General features: G+C 36.6%; 2 protein-coding genes across 4 annotated transcripts in view; both read left to right on the top strand.

The window, feature by feature from the left end:
- The window catches only part of srpx2 (sushi-repeat containing protein X-linked 2), a 10,656-nt gene extending 4,362 nt beyond the window's left edge, over positions 1–6,294 (top strand). For 2 of the 3 annotated variants that reach the window (XM_023402870.2, XM_087173084.1), the window contains exons 4-11: positions 545–736; positions 1,343–1,519; positions 1,920–2,043; positions 2,136–2,257; positions 2,388–2,567; positions 3,429–3,562; positions 3,672–3,793; positions 5,235–6,294. In XM_023402870.2, the coding sequence (XP_023258638.1) occupies positions 545–736; positions 1,343–1,519; positions 1,920–2,043; positions 2,136–2,257; positions 2,388–2,567; positions 3,429–3,562; positions 3,672–3,793; positions 5,235–5,415 (1,232 nt within the window). In that variant the 3' untranslated portion in view covers positions 5,416–6,294. Of the gene's footprint in view, positions 1–544; positions 737–1,342; positions 1,520–1,919; positions 2,044–2,135; positions 2,258–2,387; positions 2,568–3,428; positions 3,563–3,671; positions 3,805–5,234 lie in introns of all 3 variants that reach the window. The other variant, XM_087173085.1, reaches the window with a different exon arrangement.
- Positions 6,295–8,351: 2,057 nt separating this feature from the next.
- On the top strand, positions 8,352–19,036 carry LOC111652585 (uncharacterized). The gene is made up of 7 exons (XM_087173082.1): positions 8,352–8,360; positions 9,550–9,651; positions 12,263–12,326; positions 15,750–15,952; positions 16,053–16,201; positions 16,288–16,474; positions 16,581–19,036. Exons 1-6 carry the CDS (start codon positions 8,352–8,354, stop codon positions 16,460–16,462), a joined length of 702 nt encoding a protein of 233 aa, XP_087029208.1. The 3' UTR covers positions 16,463–16,474; positions 16,581–19,036.
- Positions 19,037–25,566: the final 6,530 nt, after the last annotated feature.

Genomic DNA, 25,566 nt, shown 5'->3' on the forward strand with positions numbered 1-25,566 from the left:
TGTCTGTTCCCACATGTCTGACTTTTCTTTGTTGTTTCAGCTGGCTCTGGCACCACAGTATATGACACTTACAGTGACTTTACCGAGGAAGACAACACTCCTCAACTAGACTACAAAGGTGCGTATTGAAAAAACACACTCACTAAGGGTGGGCAATGTGGTGATATAACACAGATGACCCATTATGATATAGACATAAATCTGCTGCCATTCTGTGGTTGAAAAAAAAAATCAAACAGTGTTTTGTATGTGCGACACCTTGTTAACCATTGATCTTGATCTGCCCATTTTTTATGGTCTTCAGTTTGGAAGTTTTTGTTATGATTGCATAAACTTTGACCTGTTTTGCACTTTATTAACTTAGACACATTTATTATAACATGATATGTAGTGATATATTTAGATATAGAATTACACCATGATAGAGGATTTTATCAATGTTGTCCACCCCAAACACCCACATATACACTGAGCGGTATAGTACCCAAATTTCCACCGTCAATGCTTCACACATTGCTGGGTTTGGTTACTCTTCAAAAAACAGACCCTCACTGGTGTCACTCTCCGAGTCTGACCAATGGGGAGGTGAGCTGCCACTCTCCTCGAGGAGGGGCCTACAGGAGCACACTGGGCACCCGCTGTGAGATGAGCTGCGACCGAGGATACAGACTGCTGGGGAGAAGCTCTATTCAGTGCCTCGCCAGCCGCCGCTGGTCTGGGACTGCTTACTGCCGCAGTATGTGGAGAATTTAAGTTACCATATGAGGACACATTTTTATTCTGGCTTTATTTATTTCCAACAAATCCCATGTAAAGACCATACAGTGAACTGAGCCTACTAACAAATATTGTCCGTGTATCCAGCCTATTATAGTTTATTCCTATAGAGCTCCATTGTTGTTTACAATCTATTATGAACACATCAATGAGCCACACTGTTGTGCTGGATTACATGCTCCTTCATTACCGTAAACACAGGCACTGTAGTTTCTTTTGAGTGATACCACTGATGGTACAAAAAGTGTATTAATCTGCTTCTGAAAATAGTCCCCAACAAATGCACTTTTTAGATGTGTTTGAGTATCATTTGCTAAAGCTTACAGTACCTAGGAAATTAGAAAATTATTTAGCCTTTTTAAAAAATATGAAAGTATTAATTTATAAATTCTTGACCAGTTTTTCAATAGCAATGAATGGGCCTGGGGTTGAGACTGGGGAACACATTGTTGGTTTGGTCTATCGTGGGATTTGTTGACAAGAACAAAAATATACAACATCCCCAGCCTTAGACTTTAAGATTTTTATTGATTCTCTGATTGTTTCCACCCTCACACTTCTTCAGTGATGCGTTGCCATGTGCTGGCTCTCATCCCACACGGCAGATACACCTGTACTCATGACTTCATGGTGGATTCCAGGTGTGAGTTCACCTGTGACCCCGGCTATCGCATTGAGGGAGAACACTCGCGCACCTGTCAGCACGGCGCCTCATGGAGTGGAGTCCAGCCAGTTTGTTCAGGTACCTCAAGGTTTCTTATTTTGCAGATACTTATAAAGCTAACCAGATGTTCAAACTCAAAAGTCTTGTGCATTATTTGTTGAACTGTCGACGAGAGGTTTAACTTATTGCCAGAGCATGGGCCTAAATCCAGTCCATCTGTGTTACTGTCCAGTTTTCCATCATTCTTTCACAAGCACACTTCCCTGTGTCCACTCACAAAAACAAGCAGATTTCCTGCTCCTCTATCCTTTGGACTGAATCCAAACCAGGCACTGTTATCAGTTTAAGAATCAGTTTCATATTCATATTCTGCTCTGTGTAACTGCTGTTACACTACCCAAAAACAATATTGCCATTCAAACCAATTTCCTCTAATATCTCCAGCATTGTTTTTTAAATTTGAGGCTGTTTATTTCAGATACTGATCCTCCAAAGATCAAGTGTCCCCCATCCAGACTCAAGGTCGCCGAGCCAGGAAAACTCACTGCCAGGGTAACCTGGGACCGCCCCGCTGCCACAGATACCGCTGATAAAACACTTGAGTATGTCACTCCCTTCCATTGCCTCCTTTTCCTGTTTACTTTAAAATGGATAAAACATGAATTAAACATTTGATCTCCACTTGTGTCTGCAGTGTAATATTAGTGGGCCAGCAGCCAGGCACCGACTTTAATGAAGGAGCAAATATTATCCGATACAAAGTGTATGATCAAGCCAGGAACAGAGCTGCCTGCAAGTTTATTGTCCGTGTTGAGGGTGAGCTGACAAATTTTAATTTTTTGATTCATGAAATGAGTTAAAATACTACACATAAACTTGAAGACATCATTATAACTTACAGCTTGTCATACTGGACTTTTTTATTTCTATGGTGTTCTCTATGCAGTGAGAAGATGTCCAGTACTACCTCCACCTCTGCATGGATATCTCACCTGCTCCTCTGATGGGAATAACTACGGTGCAACGTGTGAATACTATTGTGATGGAGGATATGAGCGGAGGGGGGTAGCTAGTCGTGTCTGCCAGTTCAACCGCAGCTGGGGCGGACGGGCTGCTGAGTGTGTTTGTGAGTACTGAGTCTGCATTAACATGCTTTGCTGCATATACCGTACGTAGCATCCATTGGAAGAAGTACTCAGATCCTTTTTCTTAAGTCAAAGTACCAATACAGTACAATAAAGATACATTGCACCATTTACAATTACCTTTCAGGCATAGTTGGCCCCTGTGACTGATAAATGATTATAGGGTATGTTACTGTTTGCTGTTGTAGCTGGTCCAGGTGCAGCCACTTTTAAGTACTTAAAATACAGTTAGGTAGTTCAGTGGTTCTCAAGAGGAACACAAACACAAGAGGAACCGAGAGGGTCACAAATAAATAAATATGGGGGTTGGGAAACACTCAGTGGGGCAGGAAAGAACAACAAACAAAGTTTTGCACCATAAATTAAAACATTTTCAAAAGTTTAACCTCTTTGTGCCTTATTCAAAACAGTTATTGAAATGAAACCATCATAAAAGTTCAGATTGGGAATGTCTATTTGGTGGAACTGTTAAGAGCTCTGACGTCTAACCCCTGTGACAGGGAGCCCCCAAAAAGGTTGTTGATTTAATCTTTGACAATACATTGTATTTTTTAAACTTGTGTAGTAAATAATACAGTTTTTTGGAAAAAAAACTGACTTAGTAGTTAATGAAATAAAACATTTGAAGAATTTGAAGAAGCTGTGAGACAAATGTTGTGATGAGTTCAGTATTTGCCTCTGAGTTGTTGTGGAGTAGAAGTATAAAGCCACAAAATTTTACTTAATGCAGCACTTAAATAAATGTACTTTCCACCACTAACATATACAATACATAACAGTACGCATACTGTATTTAAGAGGGTGTATGTGCAGGAGTTAATTGTGACTTTGTGTGTTTGTAGCAATGGAGATTAAATCAGATGTAAAGACAGCCTCTGCCCTCCTGGATCAGTTCTATGAAAAGAGGAGGCTGCTGATCATGTCTGCCCCCAACATCTCTGACCCAGACTACCAACTGCAGAACATCATGATACAAGTGGGGAAATCTTTTGCTGCTGTTGACCACATGAATGGCAGTTTCTAAGGAAGTTTAACAAACAACAGCAACAACAACCTCAAAATGTGCTTTGTCTTGTTTTCACCAGAAATCAGACTGTGGATTAGACCTGCGTCATGTAACCCTGATCGAGCTCCTGGGCTCCCCGCCACGCGAGACGGGCCGCATTAAAGAGAGTCTGCTTGGCTCTGAAGTCATCGAGGGTTTGAGGTAATAGTGAGGTACTTCATCACTTAGTTATTCAGCAGTTTTATGGGTCTTTCTGGGGGAAAAAGAAGTTAATGTAGTTGAAAAATTCCATCCTCAAATAGCTGTGTATAACTCCCATTCACATTAACAGTAAGGGGTTGTTCATCCTCACCCTATTTAAATGTCAGGAGCTTCCTAATAAAAAGGGAATTGGTTTGATGGTAAAAGGAAAAAAATCCACTCAAAAGATTATCAGTGTTAAAAATAGCAGCATAATTATTCCAGGATTGAAGTAATGGGATTTTGACAGAACAACATCAATAGTAAACATCTGGTTTGAATTCCCATGAGAATCAACGACTAAGATTTCACCCTTCTGCACCAGACGCAAACACGATCATGTAGGTGCTAAATTATCTTAGAAGAGGCAAAGATATAGATTTTTTTCCACTAACTGTGCAGTTTGGGTAAGGGGGCATTGCTCACTTTTTCCAGCCTGGAAAATCTCTTCCTAACTTTCAGTCTCTACACCGAGACACAAATCCCACAGCTGAGTGAGGCACATTCTTTGACTGTGGTACAAAGCACTCTAGGAAAAGTAGGCAGAAATCATTAAAGTAGAAGTAGATGAGAGACGTGTGTGTGTGTGTGTGCATGTGCAACAGTAACATTCTTTGGGGCTTATTGTCAAAAGGGTATTCCCAAAAAATAAAAGCAAGAGAGCATGACAAAGAAAGTCCTGGAAGCCAGCAGCTGTCAGATTAAAGCTGTGCTAATCAATACTTTTACATTAACAATGGATCAAATGACAAGCTGGTGAACACAGTGGAGCATTTAGCAGCTGGATAGTTGGTGGAGACCAAAGAGCTAAAAAACAGTCAAGTAAGTTTTATTTATATAACCCATATATCGCAATTGGAACAATTGGGGCTTTACGATTTGTACAACATACGACACCCTCTATCAAATCAGACATGAACTCCCCCAAAAACTTCTTTATCGGGTCCCTATCGATCCCTCTTCTAGGACAGACATGCAATAGATTGTAAAATTATAGATAGATTGTCAAATATTCAACGTATAAGAAGAATATGGATCTGTGAAAACGTTGAGCGACTTCCAGGACCTGCACCACACTACAGTGAAACAGTGAAACCTACATAACTCCTAATGTTTGGTAATATGTTGTCATCTCAACTTCGTAGGGAGATGATATGTCAGTGTTGTGTTTACAGCTTGCTCCGCTGGCATCTAGTGGTCAAAATTTAAATAAATAAAAATTATACTGTGAGAGTGAATCAAAACAGTTAAGACGTGGACTGGAAAACTTAAACAATTAGCTGAAAGACTATAAAGTGTAGAGCTGAACACTTATTATACAAATACTAGTTGTAGTCACTTTAATATTGAATGTATATTGTATGAGATCTCCCTTTAAGTGCTGCATCATGTTTCTCTGCAGACAAGTATTCAGAATTTCCAGATCCTACTTCAGCATGGTGCTGCTGGACAAGCTCGGACTGGACCGCGAGCGTTTCATTACCCCAATGGCGTCGGATGAGCTGTTCTCCTACATCGACAGCTTCCTGCTGGATGAAGAGGAACGAGAGAGGCTCGAGCTCCACAGAGACTTCTGTGACTAATTTAATAAACCCCTCTGGTTGCCACAGTGATAAACTCATCAGTATTACTATCACAAGATGGGGAAGGACAAACAACCAGAAGCCAGGTCCAGAGGAACATGAAGAGGGAAACGAGGACAAGAAGGCAGTTCCACATGTTCAAATGTGATCATTATACAACACTGAAGTGATAGCACTGTTTTCTCTTAATCAAATCATCAGCTGAGGGGCATGGAGGCCAGATTCAGAAAACATAGCAGACAAGGTTTAGGGAGAAACTATCAGTAAATAAATAGATTATCCAAAGAAAGTCTGTTAGTAACCTGTGGTCTAATGAGAACTAAAAGACCTAAAATTATAACGAACAACCACCTGACAAGCACTTGAGCGGACAGATCATTTAAGAATCCAGATGGTATTTAAGTGTAATATAGATCTGAGGCAATCATGCATGGGTTAGGTTTAGTCTGTTTGTATAGGGTGAACAGAACTCTGAAATAATCCTGATTCTGATCACACTCAAATGAAGAGTTAAAAGTTACAAATCTACATTTATGTCCTAGAATAGACAAATTTATAAATTTCAAATAGAGATTCTTATTCAACTTATATAAGTATAACTTTACATGATAGCATTATTTTAAAATACAATGGTGTAGATTAAACTAAGCACAATTTTTTTGGATGCAACATTGGAGAAATTGTGTATAATACCAGTTTATAATGAATTGCATCCTCTTGTATCAGTGTAATTCTGTACACAACCGTAAGAAAAAGGGCGACATATTTGTGACACAGTTTCTGTGCATGATTTTTAATCGCAATAATATATACAGTCTGAATTTTAAAAAGATAAAATGACTGTGTCAGTGCTTTTATAATAAAGACTTTAGTGTTGTATGCTTTGGCACATGGTCTCCAGTCTGGGGGGTTGGAGGGAGGGAGAGAAGGAGGGAGGGAGGGAGGCAGGTGTGAGCAGATGTTTAGCATTCAGCAGGCCACATCCATAATTTTTCCAACCCAGTTTAGATGAAACAATGCCCACTTCTGTATGAAAAAAGTCTCGACCCTAGCCCATACAGCAGTGGGCGGTGTTTCAGCTAGACTGGGTTGGAAAAAACGAAACAAGCCAGCAGGCCAGGAGAATGTGAGGCTGCTTACAGCTGATCAGCTGTGAGCCTGCTCATTTCAGTACACAAGCTTCTGGTCAGATAAGCTTACAAAATAAAATGAATCCACATTCTCATGTTTGTCTCAGAGGACACAGCTTCTCCCTATTTCAGCCTCTTTTTTTGTGGGTTCAGGCCTGTGCTGCTGTCCTCATTTGCCCTTAGCCTTCCCCATAGTGGAACGCAGTAGAAGAGTGCCCTCTGCCCATGGGTCAGGGTACTGCAGCATCTCCTTCTTCTTCCCACAGACTGACCTCTCCAACTGAGTCCATTTCCACTTCCTCCTTGCCTATTTTAACAGTGCCTGCAGGGGTGAAGATTACACAGTGAATGCAAAATTAGTGCAGCGTCTGTTATTATTAAAGATGGCAAATTCCTTTAACACTATTAATTGTCACACTGGGGAAAAAGGCATGGAAGCCTTATGGGCACTTTAGCAGCAAAATAAAATTAAGCATGACTTTCTCATAAAGGCTATTATGCTTTGGCAGGAAAGCTATGGTGTTACTTTCTCTTTTCATGATGATAAACTAAATTCACCTTCATTCAAAAGTTACAGAGCTAGGAGAGCAACACTGTTTTTGAAATCTGTTTCAAAACAATAGTTACTCAGATGACTTCTGAGTTTGTCAAATGAAGTGGATATCTTCCAAAGTTCTTCCAAAATTCCTTTGTGTTTCTCTGTTTTGTGGGAATTTCGTACTAAGAAAAGGCTGTAACTTTGGAAGGGACCCACTTCATTTGACAAACTCAGACTGCTTACCTCATATAAGCTTTGGATACATTTCTAAATACATTTTTACATGAAAGGACAAATGTTGTCCCCATCACCTTCACCGAAAATACGATAGAAAAGGATCTTTTAATGGCCAGTGTGAACAGCAAGCAAAAACCTCTTTAAATGTTCATATGGACACCTGACTGTACAACTGACTACTGAAAAATGTTGAACCTATCCTTTAAAGTAAAATCATTTTCAACTACAAAAAGTTACAACTGTGACGTCAAACTAAAGCAATAGAATTCAGTGTGGACCAAGGCCAAAACAACAAACTAAATAAGTGCTGACTGACCGAAGTGAAACAGACAAAGAGACGTTCATTAAACCAACTCCCTAAGATAAAACAAAAACAGATGAAAGTAGTTCAAAAGGCTGGCTGCTCCTGCCTACATCTTTGTTGCTATTTATAAAAGGCGGATTATCCTTTTTACAGTACAATATTCACAGCTAACTAGGACAATATGGATAACAAGATCTCACAGAATAACAATTTTCTCAGTAGCACACAAAGAAACAACAAAATGGACAAAGAGCTGAGAGAGATGTTTCTCACCTGTAACTGAAGGGGAGGTAAAAAAAAAAAAAAAAAAAAGCAGCGCTCCAGTAGCACTGTGGATTTGAAAATGTTTTATGAGGAAGGAAATGCATTCATCATGTCCGTTAGAGCTCTTACAAAGCGTGAGAAAACACTGAATGGAAACAGAAATTCTTTTTACAAGAAAACTCCCCAGGACACCTTTAAGTCCTTTTGAAAACATGGATATGGAACAATGCAAGTTATGAAGAAAAAAACAGCTTTGTAAATGTTTCATAAAGAAGGAAATATGTTTAACACGTTTGTTAGACCTCAAAAAGAAAAACAAATTCAGTTTCTCTTTTCTACCTTTGCCATGAGAGCTACATTGTCCTCGTATGGTGAGTCAAGGTCTCGGCAGCCCAGAGGGATCTCCACCTCTCCCGGGAAGGTGCTGCGGCTGAGGCAACCATGATGCCGAACTCATATCAACATGGAACGGGTGAACAGCTAAGAGCGGCTGACAGAGTACTGGAAGTGGAAGATGAGGAGGAGACTTGATGGTTCAAAGGTGTGTCTGAGTGCTGATACAGTATTGGAAAGGTCGTACATATGTTTAATGCTCTCATGCTGGGGGAGTTTTAAATAAATCATGGAACGTAGATTAAAGAAGAAGATGATTTCAGAGTTTATTGGAAATTTTGTGCAAAATCCTGTGAATAATTACCTTCTTTCAAACCTGTAAAGAGCAAATCCAAAACTACAGCGCAATCTATTGCAAATGGATTCACCCAGCTGATGTTCTTTTCAGCGGTTTTGTTTGCCACTGTATTTAAGTTGACTCTACATTGGAAGCCAGGACCAAAATCAGTATTTGACAACAGGTATTCTAATCTGCAATGTCAATATCAATCTTAAGGTCTCTGTGGGTGTGGTTATTATTTGCAGCAGACATGGCGCAAGGTCACTAATCAGGGAGTGTCATTAGGTCAACAGGATAAGGTCACCAGTTGCAGTACAGTTTGAGAGGAGCCAGTTATAAACCATTACCTTCAGTGTTTCTTTGTAGATGGGGTTGAGATAAGAGATTGAGATCAGGATGCCATTATCCTTTTATGAAAGATAACCAAGCTGTCAATATCTTCCTCCTCCTCTTCATCTCCCTGTAGTACCATAATATAGGCTACATTTAGACAGCTGATCATAAACACATAGTGGCATTTCTTTTCTTTTTTTACCATTAGATTTCCCTTGTTTGAACAAAAAAATTCATGTTATTAAGAAATTTAAAACAACACATAATATAAATTAACAGAATATCTGGTAATCTGGAATAGAGTTAAAGGAAAAATCTATTTTTGTACAGTGTCAAAATAAGGCCACTGAGGACCTCTTTCACATCAGTATACATAGCTAACCAAATCTAGCTGTAGATGTAGGCCTATTATAAGACATATTAGGTTCAAAGAATACTTCCATGGTGGGGAACAAACAAACAACAGTAACATTAGACTGAGCAGAAAGGGGAGGCGCCAAAAGCCAAGGAAACGTAGAGCAACACTATTTATACACTGCCTTCACGCGGTGATTGGGCAGTGTTGGCGCCATTTCGCATTTAAATACTGACGACAAAAAAAAAACATGATGGCGTCAGTGAACCAATTCCGGTGTGCTCGGTCCGCGGTCAGTAGGTAAAACACTCGGCTCGCCTCCTCTTTTTCACGCCGGTCTCCCGGAACCCTCGTCCTCTTACATCCTGTTTGCAGGGACGAATCAACCAGCCGGTACCGGAGGTAAGTCCGACAGCGCCGGAGTTTGACCGGGAAGATGGCTCACCTGTGTGGTAAAAGCGCAGGGTAAAATGAATTTAATAGAACTGAAACATTGATTGTTTAGGAAGAGCGTTACACAAATTTGAGACGCCTAATAACATGAACTGAATTTCTGTTGTTGCTGAATCACTGAAGTGATATTTTTGTTTTTTTTATATCAGTGGTGAGGTAACACAGACTGACATTTACGGCTTCAGGCAGAACACAGGTTGGACCGGTGGAGTTAGGCAGGTGCACACCTCATTTCACAGAGGCTTGCAGGGGAGACACGAGGGCAGCGGCGCCTAAAGCTGTTTTCTTGTGTGTAATGTCTTGTCAGGTTTGGATGTCTATGTGTGACCCTGTTGTTAATGTGCATTTCAGACCTGTTTCCTCAAGGGGTCGAAGGAGGTTGGTTGTCGATAGTAAGTAGATCGACGTACAGACGTATCAGAGGTCCATTAGCTGCTCTTGCTGTGGGACTGTTTTTGTTTTTTCTTTTATGTAGTCCACCCTGGCAAGTGAGTCAGTATAGCGGGCAAGACATGGGTTTTGTCCTTTTGAGCGGGTTAGTTTTTAATTTCTTGTTTGTATTTTAAAAAAAAAACTGTTTACTTCCCCAACTGTGATTGACTTAACTCAGGTCAAGTCGGCAGTCAGGGCAGGGTTAAGGTGTGACATGGGTTGTTCCTTAAATGATCAAGTGTGTAACTTCAGAATGTGTTGACCCGAAGTGTGCACAATTTAACATTGCAGTGGATACTAGTTTGTTTTAGCTGGGAACTCACTGATGTGGTCGAGCTGGGTGAAGATGAATTGTAAATTGTACTTCTGTAATCTTCACCTCCTGGGTCGTCCTTTCTTAGCTTGATACCTGTAGTGGGTGTAACACTATCAACAAGCAGAGGGCAGGTGGTCCTGTTGCCCTCATCTGCAGATCCTGAAAGGTGTAGTAGATTTTCAAGATAAAGAATGGCGCAGGCTTGAAAATCTACTACACCTTTCAGGATATGCCATGGATATGAAGGCAACAGAACCACCGGCCCTCTGATTAGACTTTGCTTTGTGATTGGACTGTCATTGTCCACTTAGATTCAGGTGTAGAAATAGTGTCAACTTTGAGCACCAAGTTTTACACAAAGCACTTTGTCTTTCACAGTGTCTGTATGTTACCTTACCACTGGTCATTTGTCCGGTTTTATTCACAAAGTCTGTTTTTTCTTTTTACAAATGCAAAACTTGTTCGCAGTATTTTATAGACTTTGAGGGTAATTTGCAACACATTACAACAGAACTGTATTGTAAACTAGAGTGAAATCCATCAGCATATTGTAGTTTGTTGTTACAGTTGCACAGCTTTGGTCAGTAAAGTGATGCATCAGAGTTGTTGCTTAGTAGTTCCTCATTACTTCATTGTGTCACAATGATTTCATAACAAATCAGAGACGGCAAGTTTCCAAACAAGTATTTTAATTATAACAATCAAGCCACATGTATACTAATAATCACACCCAAATTATTTTCTGATGCATTAGTGACTTAAAAACAAACAAGTGTAATAAACTGGTTCACTGTAACTCATTAAAACACACACATTAAACATTTAACCAAGGATCTGTGTGGAAAGGCAATTAGTGAAAGTACAAACTGTATTTATATATTAAAAACAAGAACTTTTTACACTGTTTGTCACACTGAAAGTTACCCTGACTGATCCAATAGCATGTTTCTCCTAATAGATTTGTCATGTGTGTCGATGAGCACAACCGCTATGTTAGTCGTACACACCAGGAGAGATGGACGCAGAAAAGTTAGACTTCAGCAAAAAAGGTCCAGCCCGTGTGCTGTTATTATTATTTTTATTTATCTAAGTCATCATCACTAATGCATCAGAAAACAACATGGATGTGATTTATTTATATATGTATATGTGGTTTGAATTTTATAATTAAAATACTTGTTTGGAAACTTGCTGTCTCATTTGTTAAGGAACTTATTGTGGTATAATGAGGAACTACTCAATAACAACTGTTTATCACGTCAAAGCTCGATGAACAGACTCTAACTGTTAGCTGTAGCTACTGTTAAATTCCAGCTTTGCTGGTTATGTGTGAACTAATAAATATGTAATGAAAGCAGGATATTTTAAAGTTTAACAAACTTTATTTTCCAAAATGACATCAGTGCACTGAAACAGTAAACTTCACTGGAAATGAAATAAAAATAACTAAGTGTGTGTAACTTGAATGAAAAGGATCAAATATACATTAAATCTGCCTATAAAACCGACCATTTCCACTGCATTATTGCTTCTTAATAAAAGTATTTATCGGTGAATGTATGTGCTGATACTGATCTACCTGTGATAGGCCCACTCATAAATCTGTCGGGCTCTAGTAAATTTATATTGGTGAATTTTATTACTTTTGTACTTACAGTACATGCTAAATGAGGTTTAAATGAATTAATAAATCCCTTTTTGTCCTTACAATGCTTCAAAACTATTTTATAGTCAAAAGAAGAGCTTCTTAAAGTCCTTTTTTGCCCTGCAAAAGAGTAATTTTGTTTCATACAGTCATCACTGTTTTCATAGAGATGCCAGAGTCCAATTTTGGCTGGTACCACACCTCATGGTCCCCAACAACCAGCAAGAAATGGTAAGTCATGTGCATGACTTCACTCCATATGTATATAGGCCCAAATTGGGGCCAAAATGATTTAGAGCTTGTGAAGTGATAACAAATAATTCCAATGATTGTAGTTACAAATCAACATTTGTAAACCTGTAAAATAAATCTGCTGTTAAGTTTGAGTCAAAGAAATGGGTTTTGTCATCATCTGTGACCTGATACAGAGCAAAACTGTGTCGAACTCTGCATCAAAAGTTCCCACAAAGTGAGACACTAAAGTTACAAGGATCAAAATTTGTGCTTGTCAGTGTCTCACACTGGGAATGTTGCATGCTGAGTTTCAGTTTTCTGCTCTTTATCATAATACACATACATCCACAAAATTATTTCCCCGTGTCTTTGTTTAACCTCACCACTGATCATTTGTTCAGTTTTGATTCAAGTCTATTTTTATTTTTATTTAAACAAATACAAATCTCTTCGACACAAGCACAATAAGTAAGTCGCCTCCCCCAGCAGCTAGCTTGTGCATTAGCTAGCAGCTAGTTTGCTGTCATTGTATACTATAAAGTATATGAGTGAAGTTCCCTTTATGCTACTCACCAAAACGAGTTATATAAATGAGTGAATAAGTAAGATGTCATAAAGAGAGAACTTTTTCATGGTGGACTCATGATATTATACAACTCTGTATCTCACAATAAATAAATGAACCTTTTTAATCTTTCACTTATGTAGTATATATTGTTCATTATGACACTATTACCACCTGTAAGAGATGAGTTGGCTGTTCAAGTAAAGTACAGGACTAATGAAGCTAACTGACAGCCGATTCATAGCTTACATGTAGATAATACCAATTATGCTGTAAACAGCAAATTGACTGAGTGATTACAATAAACTCAATGGTAAAGAAATGACAATAGGGTTATTTTTTATAAGTTGAATTGGTATGAAATGTGGTCTACTTAAAACGTGTCATCGCAGTGTAGAGTTAGGGTTATATATTGTACATTATAATGACAAACTTGCTCTGCCTGTTAGTTAGTTAGTTATATATAATATATATTATATAATTTTTATTTATTTTTTGATTTTCTGCTCTGTGTTTGAACTACTGATTGCAGTTACATGAGCAGGACTAACATGAGATATTACAGAGCAACCAGGAGAGGGAGATGTTCTCATGTCCCTTGCTGCTGCATTGCATTCTGGTCTATTCTGCAGGTGTGTCTGTTCATCCACAGAAAATCTGATTGATCTTTTGGTTTCTCACTGTAAACTTTTGTCCATTTAATTTAATAAAATAAACACATAGCACCAGTTCTGTCTTTTTTGTGATGTAATGCTCATTCAGTTTTTAAAGTGATAATGATGATAATTAATAAGAGGTGCAACTACCCTCTTCATACATTCTTTAGTTCTTTTTCTATGTGAAGCAGTCGGTTGTTTTGGGGGGAAAGTGCTTTTGGTTCTTTGCTTCAATCATTTTGATTACATTTCTCTTATTTTTTGACTATTGAGTAGAAGTAAACTTTTTTTTTTTTTTTTTTTTTTTAACCTGAGTGCCTCATTAGATCTTTAGGAAAAATTACCACACAGAAGCTACAAGTTGCAATGAAATGAAACTGAAATCATTAAACACAGATAAATGGAGAACCGATGTAACTGATTCAGTTTGATGTTTGTTCAGTTAATTATTCCCTAAAAGGTTTAATTTGTGTTCTACTGAGCTGATTAGAAATGATGAAGTCACGCTTGAGTCATTAGTGTATAGTTTTTTTCTTTAGTTTGTGTATAGTTTTTAAGAAACCTTTCCCCATATATTTTTTGGGGGGTTTTTCAGGCTTTCTTTTGAGATTAAGCTACAGATAGATGAAACACTGTCAATAATTAGGAATTGATTTGTGTTTTTCTTTAGGAGAAAGAACTGAATGCACAAATCCACTAGAAGAAGCAGAGCGAAGCAAAACTTAAAGATTGTGATCACAATAATTGTTTTATAGAATAGTTTCTTTTGAGAAATCAGATCAAATGTGTTGTTGGATTTATTCAACATCAAGATCTGATCAGCATTTGGTGTACTGTTTATCAATTCTGAGTTAATATGATCATACTGATCACAAAAGGCTTATTTTGTATTTGTAATGTTTATATAGGCAGAAGAGCCTTGATCAAAATAAGGGTGCAGTTTCATGTTTGACCACAATGTGGCAGCATTTCCTCTGAGTCAGCTTACATTGACCCACAGCACACTACAGAGAAAAGCTCTGTAGTGTAAGTTTTATTCCTTGGTGATTTATGAAATTCACTTCTGCAACAAGAATAAATATGCCAATATGTCACTCAATATGCCAAACACTAATTCAACACTCATTCAACAGCGATTACTTTTTTTGTATTTTGTCATCTCACCAACCCATACATGGTGGCAAAGAAAATGTCAATGTAAAGCTTCATGTTATTTCTTAAACTGGTTTTACTTACTCCTGTGTATTGATTACACTGTCATGAATGTAGCATCATTGATTTTTGTGGTGAATAGGAGTACATACTGCACATTTCCATGATCACTCATTCAGATTAAAGATGGTTCATGCATAATGTCAGTATGTTATGAATGATGGTTGGGGGATCCTATTGGAGTTAATTACTCGCGAGAGCTCGGCCTTGAAAGTGACATCACGTCAGGCACACATATAATCCTGACAATAATAAAGATTTGATAAGAAACATTACATTTATTGGTGATATGTTAGGTACAAATGTCAAGTTGTTTCATATGGACATGTAAAAGTTGCCATGTTCTAAGGAAAAATGGCTAAAAATAGTATGTTAGTCTTTGTAAGTAGTATTTTCTCATTTAACATCGTGGCAAGAGTACTTGACTTAATGGTTTTAAGATTTGGAAACAGACTTTTGCACATTTTTGTGCCATATGCATCTCATCTAATGTTGCAGACCCAAATGGCACCTGCTTCACAGAATGACTCAGCTATCGTCTATATGGGGATATAGTGGTACAGCTTTATTGCAGATCAACTTCTGTAAGTGCATGTATGTGTGTGTATACATGTCTTGCTATGGTTGGGACAAATTTGTGTTTGAAACCATCAGTGTGAGGTTATTGTGGCCAGTCGTGACGGCTTCAAAAGGCTTTTTGAGGGACACCTGCAGTGACTGAGTTCAGTGTCGGGATAAGTCTCTAGACATGACTGAAACTGAAAGTGACGTCTTTTGTTCAGATTGAAACGTGAGGAATGAAGTACACGCACCGAGCAGCAGGCACATTCAAAAGTTCTCCAGGAATGTTCAAGTACTTTTAGTGTTATCCTCTACCGGCGCAATCTTCCGTAATTACGTCATCAGTTCTGCTCTTGTTTAACTTTTTGCATGATATAAAAATATGTTCACCTGGATTTTAAAGTGTGTTTTGTCTATGCTAATCAGTCTGCTCAAACCTTGTAACGGGATTGGTTGGAGGAGAGAGGAGGAGCCTCCAACTCCACAGTTGGCTTCTCCCATTGGTGCAGCAGGGTCATTGCCGGGCGGCTAGCTCTGCTTTTGCTGGGCGCAAGGCCGTGGCTGAGACTCGTAGGCTGACAAAGGGCGGAGTTAACCTTCTGGTTTCCACCTTAACCACTTCGTCCCAGGTACATGCGTGTGTCTCATAGCTTGTGATCAAGTATATTGTGTATTATCATTTCATTCAAACATAAAATTCACTTTTGGTCCAAAACCTTTTTCCTCAAGCCAGTGCCAAGTACGTCCAAGCTCAGACAGAGCAGGAGGAATAGCAAGTTGTCTTCCCTCCCAGATACCAGGAGAGGCAGCCCAGGTGACAGTTCAAGGCAGCGACGGGGAAGAACACCTCCTGTCCTGGGAAGGAAGAGTCTGCAGAGGTGAGATTCACTTCAAATATCACAGTTTCCTCTAATGAATATCAGATCTATATTAACACACACTGCTCTCTGATCTTATCTTTCAGCTGCCTGATGGAGGCCATTTGCAACCAGCTCTGCCGTCTTCACCCAGTGGCCATGTGGTCCAGAGCGACCGTGAGGACTCGGTGGTCATTCGTTCTCAAAGATTATGTGGCCACTAGAGAGACGGTGCTGGCCAGCCAGAGGTTGATGGCTCAGAACCGACATTCAGCTCTTTGAATTGACTCAGTGGTAAGAGTTTGTCATAAAGCTGTTGGTGTGTAGTAATCTGTTTTGTGATTTATCTTTTAATGGAAGCTGAAAGTCCTAAAACAGTCTGTTTGTGTTTGTGTTCCAGGTGCTGGCCAGACTCATTGGTACAGGTGGGACAAGGACAGCCCTTTTAACTTCAGTGTCCTGGAGGAGCAGCCTGGGCCCTCCAGCAGGGGTCTGCCTCCTCCTCCTCCAGACAATGAACAGCACGGCCCCTCATCCAAACACTGTGGCCCGTTTCCAAAATTAACCGCAGCGGACCAATCACGGCTTACCGTTTCCATCTTTTCCCAGCTTTGCTGACAGCCAATCACGATGGCCCCTTTCCAAAAATTACTCGCGCGGCCGCAGAAAGTCCGTTTTCATTTTTTTTTCTCGAGCGACTGTAATTGTTCGCAAGACGTCAAGTGTTGAACTTCGGTTTTAATTCACCACAAAAAAGTAAGATACTGGTAATATTATTGTATTTACTCAACTAGCTAGTTCGGTAGGTATTACGTATTTATTACAGAGAGAAACGCATATACAGAGAAACAATTATGACGTCGTCCTCAACGTTCCTCCGTTTTCTGCTCGCCTCTGTGCCCACTCTCACTTTCACCTGAGGTACTAAAAATCGATCCATTTGCTGTAGTTAGCTAACCAGATGATACATATTTTTTCCTTTCTTTTCGCGCCTCCCCTGAAGTCCTCTGGCGCCCCCTTGGGGAGGCGCGCCTAACACTTTGAAAACCGCTGTTTTAATGCATTACCATACTATGACATTCTTTGACGTTTTTATGCCATACTATACTATTACGTTTTTCTGGTTTTCATGCCATACTATACTACGATAATTTTTGAGGTTTTATGCCTAACTATACTATTATGTTTTTATGCCATACTATACTATGATGTTTTTTACGCCTTACTATAGTATGACATTTTATAACATTATTATGCCATACTTTTCTATTGCATCTTTATGCCATACTATAATATTACGTTTTTTGATGTTTTTATGCCATACTATACTATGATGTTTTCATGCCTTACTAAAGTATGAAGTTTTTTGATGTTTTTATGCCATACTATACTATGATGTTTTCATGCCTTACTATACTATGATGTTTTTTGATGTTTTTATGTCATACTATACTATTACGTTGTTATGCCTTAGTATACAATGACATTTTTTGACTTTTTTTAGCCATACTATACTATGATGTTTTCATGCCTTACTAAAGTAGGACGTGTTATACATTATTATAATCTTACGTTTTAAGTCTCACTATAGCACGAAGACTGTTGACCTTTCTGTCTTACTGTTTAACTTCCTACTTGTAAAGACTCTTTAGATCCTTTGTGGTGTAATGGTTAGCACTGTCACCCCTCAAGAGAAAAGATCTTGGTTCGAATCCAATTTGTGGGCCTTTTCTTTGCAGAATTGGCATGTTCTCCCTGTTCCTTTGACGATTATCTCCTTATACTTCTGCTTCCTCCCACAGTCCAGCCTTCCTATACTATGACGTTTTATACGCCATTATAGCGTGACGTTTTTTGACATGTTCATGCCTTATTATACTATATGTTTTGACGTTTTTATGCCTTGCTATACTATGCAATTTTATGACTTACTAAAGTATGACGTTTTTTGAGGTTCTAATGACAAACTATACTATGACCTTTTTAATGCTTTACTACAGTATGAGATGTTATACATTATTATACTCTGATGTTTTAAGTCTCACTATAGCATGAAGTTTTTCGACCTATTTACCATTTACTGAAGTATGTCTGTAATGTTTCTTGTGCTCACCTGGCTGACGTGGTGGCACAATGGTTCACACTTTTGCCTCTTGAGGAAAAGGGTCTTGGATTGAAACCAACTTGTTGGACTTTTCTTTGTGAAGTTGCCCTGTGCCTTTGAGGATTATCTCCATGTACTTCTCCTTCGCCACAGTCCAGCCTTCCTTTAATTTGACGTTTTTTGATGTTTTTATGCCTTCCTATACTATGCCATTTTATGCCCCAGTATACATTGAAGTTTTCTGACCGTTTTCTAACCATAGAATGTTTTTTGAGCCATACTATGACGTTTTTATGCCATAGTAAAGTATGACGTGTTTTGATGTTTTTATGCCTTACTATACTATGATGTTTTTTGATGTTTGTATGCCTTGCTATAGTATGACATTTTTTGACGTCTATATGCCATATTATTTAATGATGTTTTATGCTCTACCATGCCATAGACATTTTTATACCTCACTGTACCATGACCTTTTATGCCTTACTATACCATATATTTTTTTGACGTTTTTATGCCATATTATACGATTACGTTTTTTGACCCTTTTATGCCTTACTATACTACAACTTTTTAATGAGTATTTATGTCTACTTACACAGTGATATTTTTGACTTTTTATGCCTTACTTTACTGTGACTTTTTATGATTTCTTATGCCTTACTATTCATTGACGTTTTCATTGTATACTAAACCATGACATTTTTATGACTTTTTATGTCTTAATAAAGTATGATGGTTTTATGACTTTTCATGCCTTACTATGCTATGACATTTTTTATGCCTTACTATAGTATGACTTTTTATGCTTTGCTATGGTAAATTTTTTAACATTTTTATGCCTTACTATACATTAACCTTTTCATGCCGTATTATACTATGATTTTTTCATACCTTACTATACTATCAAATTTTATGCCTTAATATACTAAGAGTTTTCTTATGCCTTATTATACTATGAAATTTATTATTTTATGCTCTGTTATACTTCTTTATACCTTACTTTAGTATAACTTTTTATGCCTTAGTATACTTTGACATTTTCTATGACTTTTTTTTATGTTTTACTGTACTATTACTTTTTATGTCTAACTGTGCTATGACATCTTTATGACTTTTTAATGGCTTATGTTATGGCCCACCTCTGAGACCATAGCAAATAAGGGAAGGCAACCAAAACAAAGGAATTTTATTCGACAGAAATTTGTGTTGTTTTAACAAAGATCACAAAAATAACAATTACAACGAATGAAACTGGCAGATGGACCTAACGCCAGACTAACAAAGGAAACAGAAAATCAAAACTCCAACAGAAGATATGTGGTGCAAAGAGGGAGCCTCCTTAGTGCCAGGATGCGGAGGTGTTATATGATCTAGGTGGAGGACAGGGGCCAGCTGCCTCCATTTCCCTGATGCCTTCCACCTCCACCCAACCAGGACCCTGCATGAACACAGAACACAACACAGCAGCAACAACACACAAACACAAACCCTGGTCAAGCCCCTGGGGCCGTCAAACTTACTACTATGACTTTTTTTTTTGCCTTACTACGACACTTTTATATGCCTTACTATACTGTGATATTTTTAATGCTTTTCTATTCAATTATATTTTCATGCCTTCCTATACTGACGTTTTTATGCCTTACTAAACTATGACTTTTTTTTATGACCTACTATACTGTGACATTTTTATGCCTTACTATACTATGACTTTTTATGATTTAGTATACTATTACTTTTTTATGCCTTACTGTACTATGACATTTTTTGATGTTTTTATGCCTTACTATCCTATGACATTTTCATGCATTAATATTGTATGACATTTTTTATGCCTTATTATAGTATGATGTTTTATACATTAGTATACTCTAAAGTTTTAAGCCTCACTATAGTATGATGTTTTTTGATGTTTTTATGCCTTACTGTACTATTACTTTCTCATGCCTCAATATATTATGACTTTTTTATGACATTTTTATCCTTTACTATACACTGACATATTTTATGCCTTATTATACTATGACTTTTTTCATGCCTTCACATATACTACTTTATGCCTCACTGTACGATGATTTATGACATATATATGACATATATCTCCCTATATCAAGTGTGATGTTACCATATGTGTCACTTATAAGAGGATATATATATATATATATATATATATGAAATACTCACAGTAAAACGCAACTTTATTAAAATAACAAGCTTACTCAAATTCTATGTTTGTACGATTTTCTTAATAATTTTGATACTAATACTTTTGATGTGTGTTTTGATGTTATTTTACTTTTAAATGCAGAACTTTTACCTGAGTACTAATTGTACTCACTTTTAATTAACTTAATTTAATTAACTTTTTTTCTTTTCCTGGCAGAAATGTGCGTCAATACAAAGGTTTAAACAGATTAGAGGTCAAAATGTTTCCATCTGGGAACAAGAAAAACAAACAAAAGGAAAACATCTGTAGCCCAAATCTTATTTTGATATTCTTTAGATAGACAAAAGGAATATCCCTCTATATTGTACATAGCCTAGTGTATTTGTTATGATATACAGACTGTATGTATTGTATGTAAATGTCAGCATGGCAACATATCATATAATAGAAAATCTGTGCCTATGGATTGTACAATTTCTCTTTATATCTCAAGTTATATTTCAAAACTTCTATCAGACATCATAAATACACCAATGGGACTTGCACAGTGTTTGATGCATACTCAGCTCTGAGTGGTTTTTCTGACATAGATTATTAATCCTTGCTTCGTTCAGTAGTATGAAAGATACGTGTTAAAAGGATCAAACCCTCTAAATATTTTCCCCCCCGAGTACAAATTTTACCATCAATATATTTTTATTTTTCTAATTGCTCCTATAAAAGCTGCCTCTGAATCAGACAAAGAGTAAATCCTGCTTTGCTGCAGTGAGACATGGATCAAAATCATCATGAATACAACTTAATCCCAACACCTGTACTGAGAATCTGCAATAGTGACATTTAAAATGAGTGATCACCGAAATGTATAGAGGCAACAAAAAGTCTTAGCTACCGTGTAAGGATACAGCCTGTAATTGGTGTTTACACTGTTAATACATTAAATGAGCAGCTTACATGCTGCTTACACAGCCTGTATAATATGTTAGCAGAGCTGCAGCAGCATCAGTCCTCCCTGTGTGTCTCTACAGGATGCATTGAAGCACTCTACTCAGTGTAGCTGCAAATGTAAAATGGAAGAAAATAGCCTCGAAGCATTAAAATACACTTCGGTCACAGCTATTGTCGTATATAAGGAGTGAAATATTGTGCGGACAAAGAGCCAAAATGGAAGAGGAAATGATGTATTTTCAAATCCTGCTGGCTTAGTCATACGTCATAGTATTATAAGGGATGAAAATGGCAAAAAACGTCATAGAATAGTTTGCCAAAAAAGTCATAGTATTGTAAGGAACAAAAATGGCAAAAAACATCATAGTATTATAAGGGATGAAAATGGCAAAAAACGTCATAGTATAGATAGGCATAAAAATGGCAAAAACGTCATAGTATAGTAAGGGATGAAAATGGCAAAAAACATCATAATATAGTATGGCAAAAAAGTCATAGTATTGTAAGGAACAAAAATGGCAAAAAACATCATAGTATTATAAGGGATGAAAATGGCAAAAAACGTCATAGTATAGATAGGCATAAAAATGGCAAAAACGTCATAGTATAGTAAGGCATGAAAATGGCAAAAAACGTCTTAGTTTACTATGGCATAAAAATGGCAAAAAACGTCATAGTACAGTAAGGCAAAAAAATGGCAAAAAATGTCATAGTATAGTAAGGGATAAAAATGGCAAAAAATGTCATTGTATAGTAAGGCATAAAAATGGCAAAAAACGTCATAGTATAGATAGGCATAAAAATGGCAAAAAATGTCATAGTATAGTAAGGGATGAAAATGGCAAAAAACATCATAATATAGTATGGCAAAAAAGTCATAATATTGTAAGGCATAAAAATGGCAAAAAACGTCATAGTATAAAGAATAAAAATGGTAAAAAAAAAAATCATAGTATAGTATGGCAAAAAATTTCATAGTATAGTAAGGTATAAAAATGGCAAAAAACGTCATAGGATAATAAAGCATGAAAATGGCAAAAAACGTCATAGTATAGTAAGGCAAAAAATGGCAAAAAATGTCATAGTATAGTAAGGGATGAAAATGGCAAAAAAGTCATAATATTGTAAGGCATAAAAATGGCAAAAACGTCATAGTATAAAGAATAAAAATGGTAAAAAAAAATCATAGTATAGTATGTCAAAAAATTTCATAGTATAGTAAGGGATAAAAATGGCAAAAAAAATCATAGTATAGTTTGGCAAAAAGTCATAATATTGTAAGGAACAAAAATGGCAAAAAATGTCATAGTATTATAAGGGATGAAAATGGCAAAAAACGTCATAGAATAGTTTGCCAAAAAAGTCATAGTATTGTAAGGAACAAAAATGGCAAAAAACATGATAGTATTATAAGGGATGAAAATGGCAAAAAACGTCATGGTATAGATAGACATAAAAATGGCTAAAAACGTCATAGTATAGTAAGGCATAAAAATGGGAAAAAAAACGTCATAGGAAAATAAAGCATAAAAATGGCAAAAAACATCATAGTATAGTAAGGCATGAAAATGGCAAAAAACGTCATAGTATAGAAAGGGATAAAAATGGCAGAAAAAAACATCATAGTATAGTATGGCAAAAAATGTCATAGTATAATAAGGCATAAAAATGGCAAAAAATGTCATAGTATAGTAAGGGATAAAAATGGCAAAAAATATCATAGTAGAGTATGGCAAAAAAGACATAGTATTGTAAGGCACAAACAAGGCATAAAAATGTCATAGTATCGTAAGGCACAAAAATGGTAAAAAAAAACATCATAGTATTGTAAGGCACAAAAATGTCATAGTATAGTAAGGCATAAAAATGGCAAAAATGTCATAGTATTGTAAGGCACAAAAATAGCAAAAAATGTCATAGTATTGTAAGGGATGAAAATGGCAAAAAAACGTCATAGTATAGTAAGGAATAAAAATGGCAAAAAATATCATAGTATTGTAAGGCACAAAAATAGCAAAAAATGTCATAGTATTGTAAGGGATGAAAATGGCAAAAAAACATCATAGTATAGTAAGGAATAAAAATGGCAAAAAATATCATAGTATAATATGGCATGAAAATGGCAAAAAACGCCTTAGTATACTATGGCATAAAAATGGCAAAAAACGTCATAGCATAGTATGGCAAAAACTGGCAAAAAACGTTGTAGTATAGTAAAGCATAAATATGGCAGAAAACGTCATAGTATAGTATGGCAAAAAATGTCATAGTAGTGCAAGGCACAAAAATGGCAAAAAAACGTCATAATATAGTTAGGCATAAAAATGGCAAAAAACATCATAGTATAGTATGGCAAAAAACGTCATTGTATAGTAAGGCATAAAAATGGGAAAAACGTCATAGTATAGTAAGGGATAAAAATGGCAAAAAACGTCATAATATAGTATGGCAAAAAATGTCATAGTATTGTAAAGCATAAAAATGGCAAAAAAACGTCATAATATAGTAAGGCATGAAAATGGCAAAAAATGTCATAGTATGGTATGGCAAAAAATGTCATAGTATAGTAAGGGATAAAAATGGCAAAAAATGTCATTGTATAGTAAGGCATAAAAATGGCAAAAAACGTCATAGTATAGATAGGCATAAAAATGGCAAAAATGTCATAGTATAGTAAGGCATGAAAATGGCAAAGAACGTCACAGTATAGTATGGCAAAAAATGTCATAGTATAGTAAGGGATAAAAATGGCAAAAAACATCATAATAGAGTATGGCAAAAAAGACATAGTATTGTAAGGCACAAAAAATGCAAAAAATGTCATAGTATAGTAAGGGATAAAAATGGCAAAAAACGTCATAGTATAACAAGGCATAAAAATGTCATAGTATCGTAAGGCACAAAAATGGTAAAAAAAAACATCATAGTATTGTAAGGCATGAAAATGTCATAGTATAGTAAGGCATAAAAATGGCAAAAATGTCAAAGTATTGTAAGGCACAAAAATAGCAAAAAATGTCATAGTATTGTAAGGGATGAAAATGGCAAAAAACGTCATAGTATAGATAGGCATAAAAATGGCAAAAAACGTCATAGTATAGTAAGGAATAAAAATGGCAAAAAATATCATAGTATAATATGGCATGAAAATGGCAAAAAACGCCTTAGTATACTATGGCATAAAAATGGCAAAAAACGTCATAGCATAGTATGGCAAAAACTGGCAAAAAACGTCGTAGTATAGTAAAGCATAAATATGGCAAAAAACGTCATAGTATAGTAAGGAATAAAAATGGCAAAAAATATCATAGTATAATATGGCATGAAAATGGCAAAAAACGCCTTAGTATACTATGGCATGAAAATGGCAAAAAACGTCATAGCATAGTATGGCAAAAACTGGCAAAAAACGTCGTAGTATAGTAAAGCATAAATATGGCAAAAAACGTCATAGTATAGCAAGGCACAAAAATGGCAAAAAACGTCATCATATAGTAAGGCATAAAAATGGGAAAAATGTCATAGTATAGTGAGGGATAAAAATGGCAAAAAAACGTCATAGTATAGAATGGCAAAAACAGTCATCGTATAGTAAGGCATAAAAATGGGAAAAACGTCATAGTATAGTAAGGGATAAAAATGGCAAAAAACGTCATAGTATAGTACTGCAAAAAATGTCATAGTATAGTAAGGGATAAAAATGGCAAAAAACGCCATAGTATAGTATGGCAAAAAATGTCATAGTATTGTAAGGCACAAAAATTACAAAAAAACGTCATAGTATAGTTAGGCATAAAAATGGCAAAAAACGTCACAGTATAGAATGGCAAAAAACGTCATAGTATAGTAAGGCATGAAAATGGCAAAAAACGTCATAGTATAGTAAGGCATGAAAATGCCAAAAATGTCATAGTATTATAAGGCATAAAAATGGCAAAAAACGCCATAGTATAGTATGGCAAAAAATGTCATAGTATTGTAAGGCACAAAAATTACAAAAAAACGTCATAGTATAGTTAGGCATAAAAATGGCAAAAAACGTCACAGTATAGTATGGCAAAAAACGTCATAGTATAGTATGGCAAAAAATTTCATAGTATTGTAAGGCACAAAAATGGTAAAAAACGTCATAGTATAGTAAGGCATGAAAATGCCAAAAATGTC

The sequence above is a fragment of the Seriola lalandi genome, unplaced genomic scaffold (genome assembly GCF_002814215.2).
Source record: "Seriola lalandi dorsalis isolate HSWRI2012SDOR001 ecotype SW California unplaced genomic scaffold, Sedor1 jcf7180002054041, whole genome shotgun sequence".
In the NCBI taxonomy this organism is placed as follows: Eukaryota; Metazoa; Chordata; class Actinopteri; order Carangiformes; family Carangidae; genus Seriola; species Seriola lalandi.

Bases quoted from the DNA above. Each gene is read 5' to 3' on its own strand.
- LOC111652585 (XM_087173082.1), top strand. The intron at 9,652-12,262 runs GTAAGTCCGACA...CTGTTTTCATAG, and splicing joins TCAACCAGCCGGTACCGGAG to AGATGCCAGAGTCCAATTTT. The intron at 15,953-16,052 runs GTACATGCGTGT...TTTTTCCTCAAG, and splicing joins CCTTAACCACTTCGTCCCAG to CCAGTGCCAAGTACGTCCAA.